The sequence below is a fragment of the Haliotis rubra genome, unplaced genomic scaffold (assembly GCF_003918875.1).
Source record: "Haliotis rubra isolate DU_JTF1 unplaced genomic scaffold, ASM391887v1 Scf620, whole genome shotgun sequence".
Classification (NCBI taxonomy): domain Eukaryota; kingdom Metazoa; phylum Mollusca; class Gastropoda; order Lepetellida; family Haliotidae; genus Haliotis; species Haliotis rubra.
In genome coordinates this window covers 158,637-185,356 of record NW_025767325.1, presented here as the reverse complement: position 1 = coordinate 185,356, position 26,720 = coordinate 158,637, and the positions used below count along the sequence as shown (strand labels likewise).

Here is a 26,720-nt window from a genome sequence, read left to right as displayed (position 1 = left end):
GGTTTGGCCTATCCCATATTGTCCTATCCCATATCCCATATCAATGAGTGAATTATTGTTTAAAGTGGTGTAATATCCAACTCAATCACTCACATGTTTCCAGAGAGTCTGAATAGAAAAGGTCTAAGATCAGTGAAAGAATGTATCTTAACCGCAAACTTTACTAACCCAGATGGGATAACATGAAAGGACACTTCCTATTTTGCCAAAAATTCTACTTTCCTCCCCCGTTTGAGACATGGTGGGGTAGTCTAGTGGTTAATGCGTTTGCTTGTATCGCCCAAAGACCTGGGTTTGATTCTCCACAGGGGTACAATGTGTTTCTGGTTTCCCCGGTGTGATATTACTGGAATTTTGCTGAAAAGCGGTGTAAAACTCAATCTTCACTCACTACTTGCCCCTTTTGATGCCCATGAGACACACTTGCTCAGGATTATGGGCAAGTGAGTAGGTCTTCATGGTATTATCTGTATGCCGCCATACACTTTGAAAAGGATACAAATTGCAATAATTTTTATGTGTACTGATATATTCTGTAAATATCCTTTTGGATGAGGTTTAAAGCTAAACAGACTTCATTCACAACTTGTGTTTCCCTCCATAGTTCATTGACAAAGCTGTATATTTTGCATACTATAACTGTGTGAAAAGGGAAGAAAGAATCTCTAACAGTCCGATCTAAATTTGAGATTTTGTTATCAGGTGAGGTGAGGTGATATTGGGTTTAACGTCGTGCTTGAGAATATTTCGCTCATATGACAACGTGCATGCGTGTGTACTTATGTGTATGTATGGCTGCTTTTACTAGCCCAGACTTAAGCTGGTTTTATAGTGCTAACCCACTGAGATACCATGCTGCAGTGAAGCATGAATACCCCACTCAGACACATTATACTGACTCCGAGCCGACCAATCCTTGTTGTACCCATTAATGCCGAGCGCCAGGCAGGGACCAACAAGTACCATATTTTAACGTCTTTTAGTATGACGCGGTCGGGGATCGAACCCACGACCTTCCGCTCTCTGGGCGGATGCTCTAACCACTACACCACGGAGGCGGTCTTTTGTTATCAGAACCATAACATAATATTTTCAGGGCTTAGAAGATAGGATCTGCATATACAGTCAGTGTCACTCACAGTCAAACACTTAACCTCCGATATATATGCTTATCACAATACAGAGACCTGTATCTCAGTATCTTGCAATACAATGTATTTGCTTATTATCACACATTATTAGTGACAGTTTGCATACTGACAATTCCATAGAACAAACTACAGAAAATGATGATGATGATGATTGGTGCACACCATGTATGTGAGTGATTGTTCAAACCTAACACTCCTTATGTTGTCAAATATTTTGTTTATTCATTCAAGTTGGAATACCAAATTTAGCCAACTGGTTTGGATGAAGAGGATTGGCCCCCAGCTTTATGTCCGTACTATTTGTTGACAAAAAAACATTACTGAGCTCTATACACAGCAATATCATGTATGCTTCCTTCAGGTCTGGGACTCAGTAGGCATCAAGCATTGATGGTCTTGTAACTCAGCTCTTAAACTGACTAATGTTGCTTTGTTTTTGTTGCAGATGCAAAGAGTTACCAAAGATAAATGTCTGGATATTATGAACAAATTTGAACCTTCAAAGGAAGGACGAAGGAAAGGACAACTTGGCATTGATGGTAAGTCCATTTTCTGATCATGGTCAATAGCAGTGTGTGGGACCTGGTATATTAAGACTTGTGAAGACACTGCTCAGAAACATTGTTCCATCCATCCGTCCACACAGACTCCACCACCCCACCAATACCACTCCAACCTATACTAATAGTCCCAGTAGTTTCTTTCATAGTGTTCTTGGGCCCACTTTTTGTCAAACACTGTTCACAAAGTGGCCAACCATTCCCTAGTTTTTACCAGCATGTTTTCCTTCCATTTGTTGCTAACACAGCCCACACCTCCTCCTAATTCTTGCTATGTCACTGCATCTTAAAACTTCCACTTACCAACTGGAATAAGATCCAGCAACTTGGCAAGAGGCAATGACTTTCACGTTACGCAACCAGTGACATTTCTCAATCCAGGTTATTGCTTCAACCTTTAATGCTACCTTTGTGCATCATTTATGGCTGGATCATGATTCAGTATTTCCTGCAGAATTTATATCGGTTGCCATTTACTTGCTTCAGTAACTCACCCTAAAAAGAGGAGGAAAAATTGTTCTGGATGAAGAAGAAAGATGACTGAAATTGTATCAGCCTGTATCTACATCTGTTAATACTAAGTTATGTGACCATTGTCTTCAGTTTGTTACGTATATAATGGCGTTGTGTAAGTCTGTACGAGTTGATGATCGGTGATAGCTTTGGGCTGTTAGTGGTGACAAATTATCACCCTGTGACTGGGTTGCCTCGGTTGGTGATGGCGACATTGTCACCTTGAGGATCGCGATTGACACAACCATGGTGTTCCAAGTGGATGTAGATGACGTTGAATGACAGGCTGATGTCTTTTTACCAGCCCTTGGTGCCAGAGCTAATTTTAAATGACATGATGGTGGTATTTTATTGATTCTCTCAGCTAATTTCAGATGTTGAATGATGGTGTTGAGTAGCGTTAGCGTTCAGATGGCGATGGCGATGATGAAGTTGATGCTGAAGGAGATGTAGCTGTCATGGTTGCTGATGTTGGTATCCTCCTTTCTTCCATATCTTGTGGGCATTGGCCTGTCTGCTTGTATCGGTCGTCATCATGGTTTACGAAAGCTACTTCAGACTTCATAACTCACATTGACAGTTGAACTTGAGAAATTGTCTCTCATTATGGTTGGGGAGAAATTGATTCATCCAAAATGTTCATGGTCTTTCATCTTTAGTGGCATGTGGTACTGGAAGGGCAGTAAATGCTTACCATTTTGAAGAAACACAGGGCATCATCACAGATTTTCAGCAATCCCTTCATCTAATTTTCACCTCTCTTGCCTTTTATGCCCATTGGAATCTGTTTTTGCATGATGAAAGACACTGGGTATTCTCTTGCTTTGTTTTGTATTTAATATTTTGTTATGCAGATCTATTTAGTAATAACTGACTAACAACTATAGACAACAATACTGAAACATCTAGATCATTAGTGAGCATAGCAAACTTAAGTGCTACACAAAGATCATGGGTAGCTGATTAAATGCCTCCAAATTACTTGCGATATATTTATACCAGAATAACTGCAATTTTCAGCAATTGATATCAATATGGTTCCATCTGCACACAATCATCACGTCAATATAGGCATCATGTACATTAGTCCCACAACATACATGAAATGTTTGAGTAAATTTGTTCCAAATGATGACCTCAATCATCTTTAATAAGCCAATGAAGCCGGAGGTGTGCTTACTCTACCTCCTTCACTGGGAAGATGCATCTAATGCATCATCAAATGGATGTTTGATTTCTGTATAGAAAGGGCAAACAGCCCAAGAAAGGGCAGCCCACTTTTCCTCTACACCATCTCTGTGGTAGAAGCAGCCAATTGAAGACCCATGTGGCTGTCATGATTAGTTCTGTGATGGGATATTGCCATAGGTTCGACATATTTGTGATAAAATGTGTGCTGATAGGGGAGCAGGGGTAAATACATCCCAAATAGGACGTAACGTTCTTGAATTGATTTGATGTTGCTGGATGGAAGTTAATGTGCTGTAGATCTCAGACTATCGGTTGAACTGACGTGAAATGTAAACCTGGGTGCGGAGAGATGGACGACAGGAGAAGAAGAATCATTGATTGCTTTTCAAATAATGCAGTAGTTTTAATGAAAGGAGGTAACTGTAATGTGTGTTTAACATTTTTGGCTGGTGGTGTGGATAAAGGAGATCTATTTCTGGATGTGAAGAAGCTGTTTTTATGTTGAACTTGTGTATGAATGAGAGAGAAGATGATTTGTAGCGTGAAACCTTCTGTTGCTGCATGCTGTCTGTAAGTTTTGAAAGTTAATTAAACAGCAGATCCAGTTGGGCAAGTGAGAAAAGACTGAATGTAAGAATATTATAACTGAATGTAAGAATATTATAACTGAATGTAAGAATATTATATGTAGACAGGCATCTGCCTGATGATCCTGATGAGTTTGTAGCAGTGCTGGACATGTCCAACATCCCAGACTTCATTTGTTTGGGCAGACAACCAGACAGGGCAGTCTAGGACTGGCAGCTTTCAGATATTGATATCATGTAGATGATTGTTGCTGACCCCTCAAACTCCCTGTCTACCTGGTGCCAATCTCACTACTCATGATTATCTATTTATTATTATCTGAGGTAGGAGTGATTTGTAAACGTTTGACATCTTGAGTAAACGATATGAGATTCCTCATATTAAATTGACAGCAAAATATGTGATATTGATAAATTTTTAAATTTGAGTACAGTTAAATCTCATCAAACATTAATCTTCAATGACTGTGGAAATTGGTTTTGTGTACAGTGAAAAGCACTTCAATGCATTTACTGTTCTCAGTGAAAATTTCCAGTTTAACAAATGTCTGAAATTTTGTGTATGGATGTAGGCTGTCATCATGGATGACAGTGAGGATTCCAGATAAACAGGGTTCTGTTTTACATGTTTCAATCTGCAATGTGAGTCCAAGTCTCCTGTAGATGGGGCGGTGGGGTAGCCTAGTGGTTAAAGCGTTCACTCGTCACGTCGAAGGGCCTTGTTCGATTCCCCACATGGGTAAAATTTGTGAAACCCCCTTTCTGGTGTCCCCTGCCATGATATTGCTGGAATATTGCTAAAAACGGTGTAAAACCATGCTCACTCATTCTCTTGTAGACCACAGAACATATAGTTACTTTCGTTCCCAAAGCAGCCCACTTTTCCACTTGTCTGAAATTATCCAGAGACTAGTTGTAGTGATCAAATCGCTGACAATGCAAGGACGATAGTAATGTGCATACTTTAACATAGGCTTAGACAGTCCTAGTGCTATAATAGCTTTGTGGAAAGTGCCGATGGAGTCTAACTGGATAAACCAAACATCTTAATACAGACATCAATCTTCTCAAAGTAGTACAAATATGAAGAAATGTCTTAGCAAAATCTTCAAAATGTATGTATAATTTCAACACTAGCACACGCCAAACTGTTTTTGCAATGATTTTTCAATGATCATCAGTTGTGTATTGAGGTTTCAGTAATATGTCAAGTGAGCCCCCACTATCTACACCAGCCAGGCCTATGGAAGCCCTGTCAGGGATCAATATGTGATGATTTACTGGACCTCTTCTACAAAATAGGTCACCGTATCTTTTTATAAACCAGCATCCTGTGAGTTCCCAGTGCTTCCCCCTTTCATTCAGCATCCCCCCCTTGTATAGCATCGCCTCAGAGTCGATCCTAAACCCAGTTTGCTTTGGGGTTCAACCTAAGAAAAGGCGAGATCAATAGAGAGTTAGTTGTCAGCCAAATCAAAACGAGGAAAATCATCAGGTCCTGCTGTATGGTTTAATGAGACTGAAAAGGGTGAAAACTGAAATAGACGTGCCTGCTTTCATATTCAGGTCCTTTGGTAATGCAGTAAGTCTCCATTGCGTGACAGCGCCAATGGATGCAATTGGAGAGATTGGCATGAAGATTTAATGGACAAGTTGATGCATGCTTGACTAGATGAATGAACAAATGAATGGATGGAAATAGGAGTGAATAACTGAATAGATAAATGAATGGGTGAATGAATGACTAAACTCTGGCAAAGCAAGATTTCATTACCAAACGGACATGGGGAGATTTCTCTGTTAGATACACACTGTATTCATGAGATGGCTTACTGTTACGTCTTCATGGTAGTGAAAACTTGATTAGAATGAATATTCACCCTTAGGTTTATAGACAGATGAGCCCAGGAGTTCAGGTGCAGAATAGAACCCCATGTGAGTCCATTAGTGTTGTAAAAAGTCAACTAAAATGTGGATCTGACTGTCACAGTTGCAGCAATAATGTACAATTACATGATGCAAGTTCCTACTTGTTGTGATGGATGAACATTGGTGTATGTTTTTGGTCCATGTGGGGATTCTGAGAGCGGTTGGTTTCAGTTTGTGACCTTGGTGGTGATGGTCATTTTGACTAGATTGTATAGATCCATGATGGTTTGGCTGGCTCAGACTGGATTGTTTAAAGGTTGTTGTGTTGTTCTCACTCATATTGTACTGACTACACTTTTGCCTTAGATGTTGGGTTTCACGCAAAGAATACGTATTTCAAACTCTGTCTGTAACGTCTAAACTGGAAAACAGAGTACTCTACTTTATGTTCAGTTTAAATTTCTCTGCTTTTTCCCTCAGCTGTAATTTTCAGTTTCTTAAGTTTACATTGGCTTTCTTCTACATGGTTGTCTTAGTCAGTTGGTCTATATTTTTCACCTTCATTTTGACATATTTACCTAAAAGTCTTTCTTCAAACCAGCCCCAAAAAAAAAAAACCCAAACAAAAACACTGCCAAATGATCTTTTGTTGTTGTATAAGAAGATACTCTAGTCCTTATCAAACGTGCAGACATTTTCCCTAGAGGAAAGAAAGGAGACCTATCTGGCTATCTCCTGTCTCATAGCTCTGAGTGTGCAGTCACATCTACATATTCAAGTGGAGGGTTATTAGGGGCTTCTATCATGGGATCAAGAGCTTTGCCTCCAAATGGCTTTGGGAAGATCCAGTTAACAACACAGATGAATCATTACCAAATAAGATAACTGTTATCAGTAGTTATCAAAGACAGTTAAGCATTCACAATCAGGCAGGTAGAGCTTCTAAATACAAGACTATCTTGACTGTGGAGACTTCCATCATAGAACATGGACTAGTCATGAAGCAGGCATGGGAATAAACACTTGCCAGCTTGTCTATAATGGTTTTGATTAGGGCTGGCTATCGATACAGATCATAGAGATAGATGATCGTTAACTAAATATCAATCGATTATTCATAAATATAGGAAAAGTAACTTTTACCAAAAATGCCACAAAAACAACAACAGTCTGGTGAGTGATGAAATTTTGATGCATGTGTTAACATAACAGCTGAACATAATTTAGAAGCAACCCATGAATAAAAACCTAAATTTGTGTATTGTGTGAGTAAATTTAAACTCTATTCCATGACAAAAGTGTATGAACGATATTATCAATAACACTATTTTCATATCGATAATCATTAATATTTTTGCCAATCGATGATATTTCCAATTATCAATCTTATGAGCCCTAGTTTTGATAATGTTAAATGTATCCTTTATGTTGAGTATAATTTCATACAAGGGATCGGTTTCCATTGTGTTATCTCTGTTCATGCCTGTAGACAGCCTTGGTTAATCTACATCTGTACTGAGAGCTTCTTTCCTTTGCACAGTCAAAGTGAAAGGCAATTAATAGAAGATAGTTAGAGGAATGAGCAAAACATTTGAAGTCATTATACAAGTCATGAGATGAGTTGAATGATCAGAAATGGAATTAGATTTAGCTCCTTTCAACACTAAAGTCTTTCAGATATATCAGTAAATGGGGTAAAACTGGCTGATTTTTGTGTTTTCATGACACGTTTTTCTAATACTTGAATATGAGTAAGTTTCCTTTCAAGAAATTGGTGAAATTTTCATCTAGAGACAATGGCATGCTCATGGTTCATGATTTCGGGTTAAGTTGGTGAAGTATTACACTGAAATTAAAATGGAGGCCCAGTTGACCCAGTCATCCTCTTGGGTTCACCAAATTTGTAAATGTTTGCATCATACTGCATTACTCAGGGCCTTCTTCCCACGTTAAACTGACCTGCCATCGTGTACCAGGAATACAGATCAGACCAGCATCAATCCTCTCACGCAAATTATTGCTAACTTTTCACAACATATGGCAAGCCACAAAGCGGGATTGCAGCATCTTCGATATGTTCTATATAAGAGCATATACCAATAGTGCTGGAGCCATTAATCATTCGATCTAAGTCAAAATAAACGATTGTCGATTACAAATAAACTGCAGATCGATAATCGGAAATAATCATTATTTTGGATGCACATGTACATTAAAACATTTTATTCTACCTTGTCATGTCTTTTTTTACCGAACAATCTGATCGTCATTGCTTGTTTACTTCTAAAATGGAAGCTGTGTATGCCTCCCCAGTCAGCCAATGGCAATGCTAGATATATTTAGATTGGGGTGTCCTATTTCGTCATTGAAATACTACGGATTGTAAGGTTGTTTATGAAAATTATGAGCATATGAGTAAACTGTGCCAAACTCATTTGTCCAATCATGCAACAAAATATCACAATACGACCCAGGTATTACAGGTTAGCTATTTTCTAATTGGCTGAAAGAGGCAATTCTTTGAGTTTCATTTGCATACAAACACGTGACTTTTGTAAGGAAGGTAAAAATAGAGCTATTATTGGTTTCATGAATTCTCTTGAACTTTCGATACAATGCTTAAATATAGTTGCAGGCAACGATGAGGTCTCCTTGGCTTTACTTTCTATCTATTGTATCTGAGGGCTAGATATCATTGTCATCTGTGTGATTTTTGTAAGCGATTCGGAGCATTGGTTTAGGAGTTATGTTTGGTACAAAAATCGGCGGAATAATAAATAATAATAATAATAATAATCCGAACGATTACAATAGGTCTCCTGCCTAGAGGCAAGGAGCCCTAATTATAATACTTCACGGAATAAATTTTGTGTTTCAACATTAAGGAAAAGTCTTTGTTCACCCTTCAACATCAACACAAGACAGAAAAAAGTGTTTTTTAAAAGTGGCATGCCATGAAAATGAATTTGTCAGTGTGGTCACATGACTAGTAGTGGGATCTTTTAAGGTGAGATGTCAAATAAGCAGGCGAAACATTAATGGCATCTTTGGAGTAAAGATTTAGGATTTTTGTGCATTTGACTATGAGGTAGTGATTGCGTTAAGGATCCCTGAGTTAAAATTAATCTTTTGTGGGTTTTTTATACTGTTGCCTACGCATGGAAACTTGATTCGTAGCATATTTATGTCAGACCGATAGCGGGGATCACCTTGTTGTCATTTGGGATGCTTCTCATGGATTTTCTCGCATTTTCGCGCTATAAACAGGATTTGTAATGGCCGATCGGAAACGTAAGACGATAGGATACTTGATGATCCAAAGACGCTGCAAATGTAAGTAACTTGCTAGCATTAACAATTGACATGTGCTGACAACCTGGAAGTTAGTTCGCTAACGTAGGTATTTGACTATGAAATGACTGTCCAAACAAATATAATCGATCGATTAACGATCTGACACGAGTGATTATCGATCCGACAAAATGAAACGATAACCAGCTCTATATACCAATGGGAATAGGTCCAAGGGTGCTATTATGCTGAGTGAGTTTGGTTTTACAATGCTTTTGGCAATATCACAGCGGAGGACACCAGAAATCGCACTTTGTACCCATGTGGGGAATCGAACCATTATCTTCGGCGTGACGAGTGAATGCTTTAACCACTAGGCTACCCCACTGCAGGTATGCTGAAATGCTAGGACTGGAGATATAGTGAATGGGCAGGTAGATGCCACCTGTTGAATGTGTAAGGTTTGCCTGTACTTGTACAGGTATCAAGGCCAACATTGAAGCTGTAGCTGTTTTAAACACTAAACATATTGCTCTCCTATTGTTGGTAGACTCAAATGAATTCATCTTCATTATTGGGTTTAGCTGTTTAAGGGATGCTGTTAGGAAAATTGGTATTGTATGTTAGAAATCAGTACGCAGTGCATATTGGCACACTCGTGATTGATGAGAACATTTTGTGTGAGGCTATGAACTAAATGACTAAATGGTCCAGAATATACTGATAAGCGGCCTTGCAGGACTAGTAGAAAAGGCAGTATCTCAACTGAGCTTGTGTGGCAGGAATGGTTACAGAACAGCCATGAAGTATATAGCTTTACTGCACTAGGCAAGGTCAGGAACACTCTGTAAATCTTGGCTTGCCATTCAGAACGGTGATTCAGGGCCATTTCATTGAAAGCTTCGTGAGGGAGACTATTTGTGTTGTACATATTGGTCTGTCTCTGTCTAATTTGGCAGTAATTACATAGAGGTCTGAAGGTGGTGTAACTCTCTGTGTCCCACTGAGGCCATGCAGATTATCAATCTGCCTAAAGTTGAGTCACTGGATGTAGAAAATGAATTTGTAGACCTGAACTTGGTAGACCTCTTCTTGCATAAACGAGGCTGGGTTGACAAAAACTTAATGGACACAGGTTTGGTGGATCAAAACTTTTGGGACAATGTTTTTCAATGACGTTGGCTTGATGGGCCTAGGTTTGGTGGGCCTCAGTTTGATGGACCTTGGTTTGATGGATCGGGGATGTCATTTGGGTGAACATGGTTTTTATTGACAAGAGTCTGATGGACTGGAATTTGGTGGACAATATAAGGGTAATGCTATTTTTGAGAGCATTATCATTTGCAGAAGCCTGTGGTCTTCCATTAACTGCCCGACGAAGGAGCACAGTTAAAAAAGACCGAGGGCTTCTGCAAATGATAATGACCTCAAAAATAGCATTACCATTATTATTGCTAAAATACATGGAATTTGTGTTGAAAAGAAAAAGGAAACAATGAAGGAATTTGACTGTAAGTTTACTCAAAACCAACCTCTGACGGGGTTGACTGACCGAATGCAATTACGTCATCGAACAATTCAAGTGACGTCGCAACAGAAAGTGACGATATTCGACCTTGGCCTTTGACAAGACCATAGCCTGCAACATGTCAAACTATGTCAGTGTTCGGTTTTGGTCCAACAACAACGTTAATAGTGCAATTGTTAAGGTTAGCACCAGAAAGAAAGCCAATATTATCGCTAATTAAATTTGGGTTGCTTTGACTTGTTTGACCCAGAATATCTGCCAGTCCAAAGCCAATGTCGAATGAACCGTAAGCCCACGGACCCACTATGACGTCACTTGACAGTGGCCCGTCGTTAAGGTTGAGCGGTCAAATATCATTTGCAGCGGCCCGCAAATTTCTGATAATGGGAGGGCTGTTTCATGATAATTCCATGTATTTTAGCTATAATGGGTTATGGTCCAATGTAGGATGGACCAAGGTTTGATGGAAGAGGATGTGATAGACCAAGGTATGATGTAACAGGGCTGGATCAACCATGGTGTGATGGATTAATATGTGATGGACCAGGATTGGATCGACCGTTGTGTGATGGACCAGGGTGTGATGGAACAGGGCTTGATATGGTTCGTGGTAAAGGACTAACATGCAATAGTAGTAATATTCTTTATACACACACTATTGCATAAAGTAACAATACTTGTTACATACACAGGCTTAAAACAGCTATCTCTTTTTGCATGGTACAAGGTTAAACAAAACTGTCACATATCAGGTCTTTAGCAGCAACAGAAATAATCCAACAATACAAGAAGTGGCTAGTTGCTATGGAAGTGGCGGTTGACCTTTATTGATATTTGAATCGGCAGTGCAGACAGGAAAGACTTCAGTCGAACATAGACGATGTCACAGAGTTTGTTGGTTGTCTTGGACAGACCAGCTTGTCTGGCCTGTGTGAACATGAATGGCCCGAGCCAGGGACGATTGTGCAGCATCTTCAGTCAATAGAGCCTAATTATTAAAAGATGAAATCTAAAAATTGAGGCCTTAATTATTTTTATTAATATTAAATGAGTTGTCAAACATTCAAGGGAAATACATCATGATGACAATAACGAGATGGCTGCTAATAAGGCAACAACTGATGGATGAGCCGCTCTTTATATTTATGAAGCAATGGGAACATGTTCATAGAAAAATTGATGTATGATAGATTTCTTGAATTCCCTGGAGAGAAATTCAGACCAGGATGCTGGGCTTCTTGTGTTAGCATTGGACTATTTCAGTCAGCCTCAGACCACATCGTTATCACTATTAATGTAGATCCTTCTCAGTCTTGATGAAGTACTGTCTGATCAGCCATGTTGGACAACTGACCAGAATTGGAGGAACAATCTGTCTGGATGAGGGATATCGCTACTCCATCACTGAATGATGTCACTTCAATGAGAGGACTGCATCTCGGACATCTTGAAAATTGTGAATCTAAAGAGTTCAATGATGCGATTATGCACTTAAATCAAGTTTATAATCATAGGAATGTAGTGTGGTTAGGTCAGCTAGTTGGATATTCTTGTCTGTTCAGTGTGGTTAATTTACAACTGCCCTATTTGCCGTGACATTGATTTTTCTCAAACGATGGGAATTCCATCAATCATTCTCAGCTGTGTAAGGAGGTAACACTATAGAAAGAGGTTTGATAAGAAGTTTCTTGAATTAAACTTTCTAATGTAAGAGTTTAAATGTAATTTGTCCGCCTTAACAGTGACAGGGGCTTCATGTCTCTTGTTGTCTTCCTGTTAGGTTACACCAAAGGATGATATTATCTGCCTGCCTCATCTTCTCCATCAGGATCAGCCTAAGAAAATATAGAATACGCTTTTAGAGTAATTAACTTCCTTAATGTACTGTGCATGAAGTGTTTGAAGGTTCTTCTATAGGGACCTAATGCTCTTTTCTTTTTCCATCTTTAATGGTAAGATTCAATTTCTTCCACAAGGAACCCAACAGCATCGCCTTATGAAGATCTTGTCTGTAACCATAGCCTTGTGGCATTGGTCAGTCGTGACCAAGAAATTTATGATACAAGTATGCTCATATGAATAATGATTGTGTCTCTTTGCTACATCAATAACAGGATTTGGTCGTGGACAAGCATCTAATGCTGCCAATCTTGAAATATGTGTTCAAATCTTGTGTTAAAGTAGAACAGGAGGAACTCCCTTAGTATATAATGTTCAATAGCCCAGGCTTGTTAGAAGAGAGTACAATTGGTATACCAAGGCAGAGAAGGTCTCCAGTATCCTAGGCTTTTTCGAAGAGTCCACATTCTGTATCCCAGGGTGTAGTAGGTCTCCTGTACCCTAAGACCACAGTGGGTATCCCTTGGCAGAGCAGGTGCAGTATGTTCTGTACTTGTTAAGAGAGACTGCAGTTAGTTTCTAAGGGCGGGGTAGGTCCCCTGTCCCTTAAGCTTGTTAGAAGAGACTTGTGGATATTCCCAATTATGAACAGGTCCAAAATATCCCTGGTTAGTTGAACTACAGTGGGGATTTGAGGGTAAAGCAGGTGCCCTGTGTTCATTCTTGCTGGAAGACACCACAGTGGGTATCCCATAGCAAAGTATGTCTACAGTGTCCAATGCTTATTATAGTGACTGCATTAGGTGTCTAAGAGTGGAGTTGGTTGCCAGTATCCAACACTTAGAAGAAACTTGATCCTAAATTAGAAGACATCAGTCTACTTAAACAGATGAGATGGTCAGGTTTGGATGATCAAGAGTTATCTTACTCAACATGTTCAACATATCAACCACTGGACAGTCTTGTCCAGATTTGTTTCTATTCAACCTCAAATATTGGTAAATGCAGTTTTAAACAAAAAAACAGATGTCAGGATGTTTCAATGTCTGACTTGAAGAATCTTTTTACCTTTCTCACAGCATCCCCTGACATACATTGTCATTGCTCATGCAGCCAGTCAGTTATTTGTGGGTACAGATTCTTCTACAGGCCCCTGTGAAAGAGCTGGAAACAGTATTTGTTCATGCTCTAACTGGTGACTGAACTAGTCACTTTAAACAAACTGAGCTGATATCACTCCATTTGTAAATGTTTGTGTCAGAAAGCATAGACTGTTCTTGTATATCTACTCACCAGATTAACCGCCTCCGTGGTGTAGTGGTTAGAGCGTCCGCCCGGAGAGCGGAAGGTCGCGGGTTCGATCCCTCACCGCGTCATACCAAAAGACGTTAAAATATGGTACTTGTTGGTACCTGCCTGGCTCTCGGCATTAATGGGTACAACAAGGACTGGTCGGCTCGGAGTCAGTATAATGTGTCTGAGTGGGGTATTCATGCTTCACTGCGGCGTGGTATCTCAGTGGGCTAGCACTATAAATCCAGCTTAAGTCTGGCCTAGTACAAGCAGCCGCACATACACATATACACGCACGCATGCACGTCGTCATATGAGTGAAATACTCTCAAGCACGACGTTAAACCCTATTTCACCTCACCTCACCTCACTGACCAATTGGACAATGGACGATGTTCTTCTCTGAACTGGTCAGATCTTGACGAAGTAACCTGCTAGTGGCAGCTACGTGCAATATTGTACTTGCTGTCGTCGCCGTATCTAAATGTGGGATCGGTTCAGTTACTACAGCTACCTTGTTCTATGTAAAACAAGTATTGATATTTCCCTCCAGCTGACAGAGGGAACTCATTGCATAAGTGTCTCTCCTTACCTCTGGGGCCATGGATGGCCAAATGCTGTTCACTCTGCTGAGTTTGTCTCTTGGGCACGGCAGAAACTTCGGATTGCTAATTTAATTTCAAGTTAGCCCCTATAATGTTTTCGTCAGCACCATACCTTTGCTTATGGGTTTCAATAAAGTGGTAAAAGTCTGAGACAGTCACTTCCAGCATTCCTCCACCATTATACATGCATGCCATAATATAACTAGAATACTGTTAAAATCAGCTTTACAACCAAACACACTCACTCTCTGTACTTGTAAGCAGCAGAATCTGTGCATTTGTTGGCTGCAAAAGACAAGAAGTTCTTGCTTGCATGTTGGTACCTTATGTGAAACCTGTTTCTGATGCTGCCTCATTACTGTTATGAATACATAATGCCATAATGAAGTGTTTGAAGGTTCTTTAAAAATTCCAATCAAATTCTATAGGGACCTAATACACTTTTCTGTTACCATGTTTAATGGTATGTTACTAATTGTTAGTCATAACTGTTGCTTAAATTTTGCAATAGTGGGCGTAAAACCCTATGACCTCTCTTGAGAATCATCTTAAGTCAAGGTCAGCTATGGCAGAAGGAAAACCCATTGTTAGTGTTCATGGTCAACTAGCATGTTATATCTTAGTGTCATAGTTTCATGATTGACTTCCTATAACTATGGGAGACCTATTCTTCCTTCCTGATGTGACTTCTTTATAAGTGACTCGGACAGTTCAGCTAGGGCACCACAATTTGCTATACAAAATAACATCCCTTAGGCTCATTGGATGGTGGGTCCATCCCACCATACCTTGCTTGTGGGATTCACTAAATTGGTAGATGTGAACTGAGACTTACATCAGTTTACTTCCCATAGTAATCTAACAGTGATATTGCAGGATTATCTCTCAAAACAGTTTGAATGCAAGGCAGTTTACTGTACAGAGTTGCCTCCCTTCGTGATACAGCCTTCAGCTGGTTGTCAGTTTCAGTCCCAGATTGGCAGTATTCATCATCCTTAGTTTGTCAGCACAAAACATATGCTCCCTAGCATCAACAATGTGGGTAATGTCTTAGACATGCTTAATTTTGTTTCGTCCAGATGATGAGAACTCAGCGATGTAACTGAAATAGTGTTCAGAGTGGCATGAAACTTTCCCTTACCATCTTTCCAAGTGAATAACTTCCTGAACATACTCCAGTTATTGATAATCCCCTGTGCAGATTCTGACTTGGTATATGCATGCCAGCAATCTATGGTAGTGATGAAAAAGGGGCGGTGGGGTAGGTAGCCAAGTGGTTAAAGCGTTCACTCGTCACGCCGAAGGCCCGGGTTCGATTCCCCACATGGGTACAATTTGTGAAGCCCATTTCTGGTGTCCCCCGCCGTGATATTGCTGGAATATTGCTAAAAACGGCGTAAAACCATACTCAGTCAGTCAGTCAGTGATGAAAACAATAGATCAGATTATTCAGGCTGAGACATGGCTGAGTATACAGTTAGAACACCCATACTGCAGGAATCATTGCTCCCTTTATCAATCACTGGTTTGTGTAGTCCAAAACATTTACAGGACACCATTTACTGGTTGGGACATTGCCGAGTGCAGCATTAAACAAGAAAACAATCTGTCTAGTCTGTCTAATCTGTCTAGTCTGCCTTATCCTGCAATCAGGCCCAATTGTGTGAAGAGGTCTAGAGTGTTGGGGGCTGCTGGAGAAGCGTATCACACACCTTCAGGCTATGCTGACCAGGGGTTCATCAGTGACTGTCTGGACGGAATTGGTGATGAATGTATTGCCCAGGACACTTGCTTCTGCATTGTGCAGCAGTCAGTGGGAGGTATATGCCCCACAGACCATTGTGGCATCTCAGGCATCACTTTATCAATCTGACTGACTAATGTAATGCATATACTCCTGCTATTTTGGGACATGTATGGCAAAGTGGTAATCAGTGTTCAGTCCATGGGTAGGGCTGAGTGGTATATGTGCAGTCCATGATGGAATTTGTGTTTCGATCTTTCTTTGGCATGGTAATGAGGCTTGCATATATATTGGGAATGGCATACAATTGCAAATGAACTATGAATATCACTGACAGGTTTCATAGTGTTTGTAGATTACTGACTTTACTGAGAATGTGTCTTGTAGAGTCATAGTGACTTGGTGACCAGACTCACATGGTAAATTAAACAGAATATTCTTATTTCATTCAGACTGTAATTTGTATGTCATTTGCACACAGTGAAATATTGACATTAGCCCAAGCATTATCATTTGTGACTATAATATCCACTCTGGCTTCATGATTAGTGTTCGGATGGCTGTATGTTAATTCCGCCTTGCAGTTTTCTCTATTTCAGGCTATGAATATTAACACTGATCTTTAAGAAAACTGTGATGATCATGGTTGATCGGTCGGATGTTGTATATGAGATTACAAGGGCCTGTCTCAAGTGCCATCATAGTGGAGATCAGTCTCACTTGTAAAGGACACAGTAGGCTGACATTTACAGCAAGGATCTGAAATTTGAAAATAGACTGATGTGGCTTCACTCTTTGGCTACGATATATATTTCTGTTTCTGATACCTGAAATTGTATTTCCTTTGTGTTTTCTCAGACCACTTCTCATTTTCTGATATCCCAAATGTCTTCTGTTACTCTGATATCCCAAATGGCACCTGATATCCAAAATGTTGTTTGCTGGTTGATATGACATATACAACTCAACATTTGCAAAGGATCAAAATAGTGATATTTAGTCAAAGCTGTTTTCCTTTGTACATGCTGAGTTTGTATATAGTTTGCAACAGCCCTGCCCCTTCCACAGTAGTATGTGAGTTTGTGTTTGGTCAAATTAATTATCACCCTTTGAAGCTGTTTTGCATGAATCGATGAACAAAACTGAGTTTTTCTTCAGAGAAGATAGGGCCGGTGGGATATCCTAGTGGTTAAAGTGTTGGCTCATCACGCCGAGGACCCGGGTTCTAATCCCCAAGTGGGTACAATGTGTGAAGCCCATTTCTGGTGTCCCCCACCGTGATGTTGCTGGAATATTGCTAAAATCGGCGTAAAACCAAACTCAAGTCAGTCAGTCAGTCAGTCAGAGATGATGTCATTGTTTTATCCTGCAGAAATAAATCCTACGGAAGTTTTGTTGGCTACAGAGGTTTATTGAGACAATGTCTCCACTACATTTATTAATATTACTTGACTTTTACATTGACTTCAACAAAATATAGCAACTATTGTTTTGTGAAATATCCTCTATTCTGAGACCAGTGATTGAGTGAAAGGTCCGGGTTAGAATATTGATCTTCAGTAATCCACGCTTGTCGTAAGAGGCGACTAACAGGATCGGGTGGTCAGGCTCGCTGATTTGGTTGACACGTGTCATCGGTTCCCAATTGCGCAGATCGATGCTCATGCTGTTGATCACTGGATTGTCTGGTCCAGACTTGATTATTTACAAATCAGCAGCTAATGTCAGTAAAATTTGCATGAAAGCATTTGCTATTCATGCTATTGCAGCTCTAACTTATGTGAAGTTTTTTATACTTTGTGACTTTTGACTTATGAATAACTGGCAGACACTTTAACCCTAAGTTTTACGATTCTGCATTTATAATATTGCTATGTTAAACTACAGTCTTAAAATATCCATGAATTCAGGAAAATAGGAATCTTAAAAACAATCCAATTTGGAAGAAAATGATGATTTGCCTGCCATGGGCTCCTAGTCTAGAATCATGAACAGATACCGGTACTATATGTATATGTCAGGGTAGAGACTGCGATCTGGTAGAATCGGAGATTCTACCAGTAGAGATTGCGATCGGAGTCTCTACCAGTAGAGACTGCGATCGGAGTCTCTACTGGTAGAATCTCCAATCCTACTAGTAGAGATTGTAATCGTAGTCTCTACTGGTTGAATCGGAGATTCTACCAGTACATTTTCCAATTCAACTGGTAGAAACTCCGATCCTACTAGTAGAGGCTGCAATGGTCTTCAACTGGTAGAAACTCCGAGTGATCTGTGGGTAAGCAACATAGACACTTTTTCTGAACAGTACTATGCATTTTATTCAGATATAACACTAGACTGTTTCCACTTCTACAGATATATTAAGGACTAAAAATACAAATGTGACTTGAGAGATCATATTACAATATATACATATATTACAAAACTGATTACAAGCAAGATCAACTGCATAATCAGTGTTTGTCCTAGGCATAAAAATTTAGGAGTCATCATGACTCCCTGGTGTCATGAGAGGGAGTCATGGACATGTTTTTTGGAGTCAACTTCTTTCATCAAGAGATCAACTGTTATTGTTTAATAACAACAGGTCCAAGTGAGGCAGGTCAGGTATTTAATCAGCACTGAGCAGTTAACTGGCAAACATTAAACTTAGTAGTTTTAGGTGTCTTGGCATGTCAGCATTTTGGGAGGATATGTGTAGGGCAATTCCCCACCAGGTCATTACCTGTCAAAGAGCAAAATAACGATGTTTTGAGGAATTCATTAAATAAATTGAATAAACTAATGAATAAAATCAACAACAACATTCATAAAGTTGTCAAGCGTTACATATAAAATTACTATTTCCATCTTTTTGTGCGATCATGTAATGTAAAAATCAAGTCACTGGCGGAGTGACATCCTCGGCTCTAAATCGCCTCAATCTTCAACTTCCGGACCGCGATGTTTAATCGCGAAAATATATACATGAAGCATTTTTGTCACGGAGTCATAACCCTAGCGCGATCGTCCAATAAGTTCCATAATTTCACGTACAGGTAGCGATTTCTTGCTTAATATGTTCAGAATAGCATTATTTTACCCAAAACTTTTGTCTAAATCTGAAGGTTTTAGTTTCACGAGGGCCCGGTATCCATTACTGTAATATGATTGGCTGCCTTAGGTCACTTGTCCGATTTTGACCAACCCGACCCTTATAGCAGACTGTAAACGCGTCATTAGAAACCAATCTTTATCAATAAAATGCTTCTTACAACTGTGAAAATACTCTTGGCAAGGGGTACAGTGATATTGTTGATGTTCAGAGCCATGAGAGCTTTTCGAGCGATGCCCGACATCAAGCGATTCGCGTCATGTTATGCATCTGAAGCGAAAAGCGGAGGTATTTTCCGTTGTTATGTCATGTTACCCGGCGGAAAGCCACAGATGTCGGGAAATATGACCATACATATTATTTAAGAAATCTTTTTATAATCATTTTCTGATGGCGTAAAATGAAAATATAAAAGAAAAAGGCGCGGACATGTTATCACATGTCACAAATGGAAAAAATCGCCATAGTTTTGCTTTTTTAAATTGGTTTATCTGGGCGTTATAAATGTAAGCTTGCATTTTCATTCAAAAAAATACATTTATTTAAGTTGTAGTTGTATTATTTGAATAATATTATAAAATAAACTTCATATTTATCAACAGTAGGATTAGATCTTTTAAATGGTGTATGGGATGTAGTAGCAATAACGTTTTACAAACTTATAATTTCCTTCATAAACATAGGGCTTCATCTATGACCTCAGGGTCTCTGGGAACTTCGGTGTCACGGCAGTAAATGCCTCTGGTTGACTGGTGTTGAAAGAGTTAAAAATGAAACACAAACACACACACACATTCTTGTTGTTATCTTTATTTAACATGGAAAAGAAGTGGACTGGTGAAAATAATAAGGGACTGGTATATTTGGGGCTTACCAGTCCCATGGACTGGTAAATTCGAAAACTCACGGAGAACACTGATTACCCCATCTGCCATATCCCCACCTGGTCATTTCCCCACCTCTTTGGAAAGCAGTGTTTTATAACAATTACTGATCATAAGTTTTGAAATACATCTGAATGAACTTCCTGCACTTTTAACCCTTTCAACACCGCAGGCGAATAATCGGCCACAGCGTTATGAGTCCCCAGACACGGGAGGCCGATTAATCGGCCAGGCAGTAGTCGCGTCAAAATGAGACATAATTTTAGGAACCTACCTGACTTTTTAAATTCATATATCAAATCTATCACATTTCACAATGTCTGAAAACACTTATTAAATTTCAATTTATCATATATTATCAGCAGAATTAAAATTATAAACTATTTTTTGCAATGTTCTTGAAAACAAGCGATTCTCGGACACATGCTTGACAGCGGGTCTACAATAACATTGTCAAAAAGCAAAATAGCGATGTTTAGAGGAATTCATTAAATAAATTGAATAAACTAATGAATAAAATCAACAACAACATTCATAAAAGTTGTCAAGCGTACATATAAAATTACTATTTCCATCTTTTTTGTGCGATCATGTAATGCAAGTCAAGTCACTGGCAAGTGACATCTCGGCTCTCGCCCTCAATCTTCAAGCTTTCGGACCACGATGTTTAATGCGAAAATATATACATGAAGCATTTTTTGTCACAGGTCATAACCTAGCGATCGTCAATATAAGTTCCATAATTTCACGTACAGGTAGCGATTTCTTGCTTAATATGTTCAGAATAGCATTATTTTACCCAAAACTTTTGTCTAAATCTGAAGGTTTTACGTTTTACGAGGGCCGGTATCCATTACTGTAATATGATTGGCTGCCTTAGGTCCACTTGTCTGATTTTGACCAACCACGACCCTTATAGCAGACTGTGGCGAAAAGCGTCATTAGAAACCAATCTTTATCAATAAAATCGCTTCTTACAACTGTGAAAATACTCTTGGCAAGGGTACAGTGATATTGTTGATGTTCCAGAGCCATGAGGAGCTTTTGAGCGATGCCCGACATCAAGCGATTCGCGTACCATGTTATGCATCTGAAGCTTAGCGCGAGGTATTTTCCGTTGTTATGTCATATTACCGGCGGAGGAAGCCACAGATGTCGGGGGAAATAGAAGCTGACCATACATATTATTTAAGAAATCTTTTTTAATAATCATTTTCTGATGGCGTAAAAATGAAAATATAAAGAAAAGGCCGCGGACATGTTATCACATGTCACAAATGGAAAAAATCGCCATAGTTTTTGCTTTTTTAAGTTGGTTTATCTGGGCGTTATAAATGTAAGCTTGCATTTTCATTCAAAATACATTTATTTAAGTTGTAGTTGTATTATTTGAATAATATTATAAAAATAAACTTCATATTTATCAACAGTAGGATTAGATCTTTTTAAATGGTGTATGGGATGTAGTAGCAATAGCGTTTTACAAACATAATTTCCTTCATCATAAACATAGGCTTCATCTATGACCTCAGGGTCTCTAGGAACTCGGTGTCACGGCAGTAAATGCCTCTGGTTGACTGGTGTTGAAAGAGTTAAAAATGAAACACAAACACACACACACATTCTTGTTGTTATCTTTATTTAACATGGAAAGAAGTGGACTGGTGAAAATAATAAGGGACTGGTATATTTGAGGGCTTACCAGTCCCATGGACTGGTAAATTCGAAACTCACGGAAACACTGTGGTCATTTCCCGACCTGTCATGACACTGGCACCGTCAGTTCCCAAACCAATGATTTTTCGAGTGGAATGCCCCATTGGTCAGCTACCTGTCGTACTTTCTCAGCGATGCACTCCCGCATTACCGCTGTGCACTGTGAAATTTCCTAAAAAGATAGTCTCTGCTTTTCCATGGTGTACTAAGCGAGCAAACATGATGAGTTTTTTTCCACAGTTACGTTCACAGTTTCATCCATGATTAGCCCGACAAACCGACTTTTCGCGACAATTTCTGTTTAAGATTCTCCAATGGTACACTCAGTTAATGCTTCTTCCATTTCGTCAATTGAATCAGAATGTGAGTATATAACTCCACTTAAAGATGAACAGCCATTTCTCTTCTGTAGGTCAATAAGCCCCTTGAACTTGTTTCTTGGTACATTTTCCTTAGCCATATATAAAACTGTGCGCATCATAGCAGTCAAGCTATCATCATTTTTTCGTCTGAATATCACTAATGTGAGATTCCATAGCCTTCTTTTGAGATAAGCGAACCACTGCTTCATGATGGCTAGCGCTGTCCTGCGGTGCTCTTTAAGGGCAGATTTTGGAAATTGATACAGCCTTTTGTAAAGCCGTTTATTTTAGCGCAGCCTCACAAATTCGACAAAACATAGCACCGCCCCGACTGCTTTTGATTGTCATATCGAGCCATGGAAACTCCTCTTTCCAGTCGGTATTGAATTTTCTGGACTTTTGGATTTTGTTTCACATACTGTTTTGCTGGAAGTTGATTGTTTCTCGTTTTACGTCTAATTTTCGTTTAGAACCAAAAGAGCCCAGGAAAGCGTCGTCTGCTTTGAGGCCGCCATTTTCAAACTGAAAACTTAGGGACCGTTCATAATTTAGAGCAAGGGGGTGATGATGATTTTTAAAGAAGCATGAACAATGTGAATGGCCCCCTAAAATATCACATTACAAATTATGTGATTTCCCCACCTTGCAAATCTTGTACAAAATCAGTGACCTCCGTCCCTCCCCACAATTTCCAAGCTTAATATTTTTATGTACAAAATTGCTTACTCCCCCCCAGTATATGTGTACAGAATTGTTGACCCCCCTGCCTCCCAAGAACAAAATGGGTGACAGCCCCTCTTAAAATCATCATCAACACCGTAGCCATACACTATGAATGGTCTCTTAACCCTTTCAACACCGCAGGCCGCTTAAGCGGCCACAACGTTATGAGTCCCCAGACACCGCAGGCCGCTTAAGCGGCCAGGCAGTAGTCACGTCAAAATCAGACATAATTTCAGGAACCTACCTGACTTATGATTCATATATTATATCTATCACATTTCACAATGTCTGAAAACACTTATTAAATTTCAATTTATCATATATTATCAGCAGAATTAAAATTATAAACTATTTTTAGCAATGTTATTGAAAACAACGATTCTCGGACACATGCTTGACAGCGGGTCCACAATAGCGTTGTCAAAGAGCAAAGTAACGATGTTTCGAGGAATTCATTAAATAAATTGAATAAACTAATGAATAAAATCAACAATAGCATTCATAAAAGTTATCAAACGATACATATAAAATTACTATTTCCATTTTTTGTGCGATCATGTAATGTAAGTCAAGTCACTGACAACTGACATCTCGGCTCTCGCCGCCTCAATCTTCACGCTTCGGACAATTTATGTTTAATCACGAAAATATGTACATGAAGCATTTTGTCATAGGTCATAACCTAGCACGCGATACGTCCAATCGGTTCCATAATTTACGTATATGTAGCGATTTCTTGCTTAATATGTTCAAAATAGCGATATTTTACCTAAAACTTTCGTCTAAATCTGGAGATTTTTAGTTTACTGAGGCGGTATCCATTGCCGTAATATGATTGGCTGCCTCATGTCCGTGTCTGATTTTGACCAATCCACGACCATAAAAGCAGACTGTGGCGAAAAGCGTCATTAGAAACCAATTTTATCAATAAAATCGCTTCTTACAACTGTGAAAATACTCGGCAAGGGTTCAGTGATGTTGTTGAGGTTCAGAGCTTTGGAGCGATACCCGACATCAAACGATTAAGCCTCCCATGTTTTTCATACGGAAGCTTCGAAAACGGAGGTATTTTCGTTGTTATGTCATGTTACCGGCGGAAAGCCACAGATATAGGGAAATAGGCGACCATACATATTATTTAAGAAATCTTTTATAATAATTTTCTGATTACGTAAAATGAAAATATGAAAGAAAAAGGTACGGACATGTTATGACATGTCACAAATTGAAAATAATCGCCATAGTTTTGCTTCCTTCGTGGTTTTATCGGGAGGTTATAAATGTAAGCTTGCATTTTCATTAAAAAATTATTTTATTTAAGTTGTAGTTGTATTATTTGAATAATATTATAAAAATAAACTTCATATTTATCAACAGTAGGATTAGATCTTTTAAATGGTGTATGGGATGTAGTAGCAATAACGTTTTACAAGCTTATAATTTCCTTCATAAACATAGGCTTCATCTGTGACCTCAGAGTCTCTGGGAACTCGGTGTCATGGCACTAAATGCCTCTGGTTGACTGGTGTTGAAAGAGTTAATATGTCCATTCCCCATAGTAAAGTTTTCTTACTATTGGCCCCGATAGAGTATTGAAATCTGATGCATTATAACCTCACGCCAAAATGCCTCTCATCTGGATCGAGGCTAAGCGAGACGACCAGCCAATGACAATAATCGCTTGGGACTGTTACTAAAAATAGACACGGAATTCCTTACACGTATCGCATATGGTGCAGATCGAATTTACATGGAAGTTTCCTTTAATCTAACAGTTGCTGGTAATTTGTATTGCCAATTTGGAGGAAATGATTTAACCGGGTGTATTTATTGCCGGTCCCCAGGACTTGTTTGCCATAAATATGCCGGTCCTTTGATTTTTTTACCGGTAAAATACCGGCATATGCCGGTAAACGGAAACACTGGTCATGTTTTATCCTGTATTGTATTGCCCTTGAACTATTTTATTCACATTGAACTTAATTATGGGTGCATGTGTCTATGATGTGAACAGGGAATTTACTGTTGTATTTCATCATATAAAATACTTCTGTTGCTGCTCCTGTTTTGTCTGAAAAGAATGATTGATTGAAATGAGACATATTAAAAGATATTTCAAAGATGATGCCAGACAGAAAGGGACATAAAACAATAGTCATTCACTATAGGAACGAGTGTGTGTAACAAGGCTTTTTAGGTATTAGGGGGTATGTTTGTATCTCTGCAGTCTTTGCTAATGTCTTTGGTTTTTGTCTTTCAGGTTTCACGGAATACCTCTTGTCTGACGAATGTGATATTTTTGACCCAATGCATAAAAAAAAGTCTGCCACGACATGACACAGCCTCTAAGTCATTATTTCATTGCCAGTTCGCATAACACGTAAGTATTGGGTCAAGACGACCTAGACACTGTCTTTACATCTTGCTTGGTCTGAATTAATTTTCACTATAACATGTCCGTGTAAATGAAGATAAGCCGGTCACTTTGTCTGAACTGACACAGCCCACCATGACCACTGTGGTGGCCCTCAAACCTGCTCCAGCTACTTGCCTTGTCATGCAGGGAAAACATGTACACCTGAAACAGTGTCATCAACAATGGTTGTTGTTAATGCTGCACTCAATATTGTTACATATTTGACTATTGTCTGTAAATAATTAGGTCTGGACCAGACTATCCAGTGATGGCCAGAGGGCTGTTCAACAAGTAATGGCAACTCCATTATCATATCTATATATCAAATGTAACCTCTGCACATTTAGCAGCTATGGAAAGCCTCTAATCAACTGACTAAATTTTGTGACATCATATCCAATATGAAAAGTGGTTATGATGTCACAATGTGATGTCATAACTGTGATTAAAAAATATGGAGTTCAGCAAGGAGAACCTTCGCTTCTATATTTTCATGAGATCACAATTTTCTGAAGATGCGACCAAAATCCTCAAATTATGCATAGAGAGAGGAGGGGAGTACTTCGAAGGGTTGTGAAAATCTCAACTTTGTATGTTAATGCAGTATGTTTTTACACTGTTGTTGCCATTACTTATTGAACAGCCCTTGTATCATATACACCAGAACAGAATCATCAACAATGGTTGTTGTTAATGCTTCACTTTCTGTTATTTCACTCCAGTCTGTAAATATCAAGTGTGGACCAGACTATCCAGTGATGGACATCATGCACACCTAAAACAGTGTCATCAACAATGGTTGTTGTTAAGGCCACACTTAACAATATTACATATTTGACTGTGGTCTGTAAATATAGCTCTTGGCCAATGAGTCAGGACATGTCTGGACCAGACAATCCAGTGATTGCATCATGTCACACCTGAAACAGTATCATCAACAATTTATATTTTCGATTTATCACCTCGCATGACAAATAATCAGGTCCAGACAATCCCGTGATGATATTGTAAACATTGATCCATACAATCAGGTTACAATGACAGGCTTTTCACCAAGTCAGTAAGACTGACCAGTGGTCAGTTTGGTCCCATCTTATGGCAAGCATACAGTGTTCACGAATAGCGTCTGACCCTCTGACAAATCAGGCAGATTCGCCAACTGTCAGATAGAAGTCTACAACCCACCGGGCCCCAGTGTCTGACTGTATGTTTCACAATGACTTTGACTGAAGTGGTTATATGTGACATGTGACACTTGTTTGCTGTTAATAAATAATTTCAGTGCCAATTATAAGAAATGTTAAATCTGAAATGTGTGTTTAATTTTATTCTATGGGTCCTTTGAATTTTC

General features: G+C 39.1%; 1 protein-coding gene across 1 annotated transcript in view; it reads left to right on the top strand.

Moving 5' to 3' along the window:
* Positions 1 to 26,720, top strand: part of LOC124256235 (inactive phospholipase C-like protein 2) — a 222,722-nt gene that overhangs the window by 147,231 nt on the left and 48,771 nt on the right. Inside the window, 3 exon segments of the mRNA XM_046690208.1 lie at positions 1,597 to 1,690; positions 25,214 to 25,266; positions 25,269 to 25,333. Of these exon segments, the coding sequence (XP_046546164.1) occupies positions 1,597 to 1,690; positions 25,214 to 25,266; positions 25,269 to 25,333 (212 nt within the window).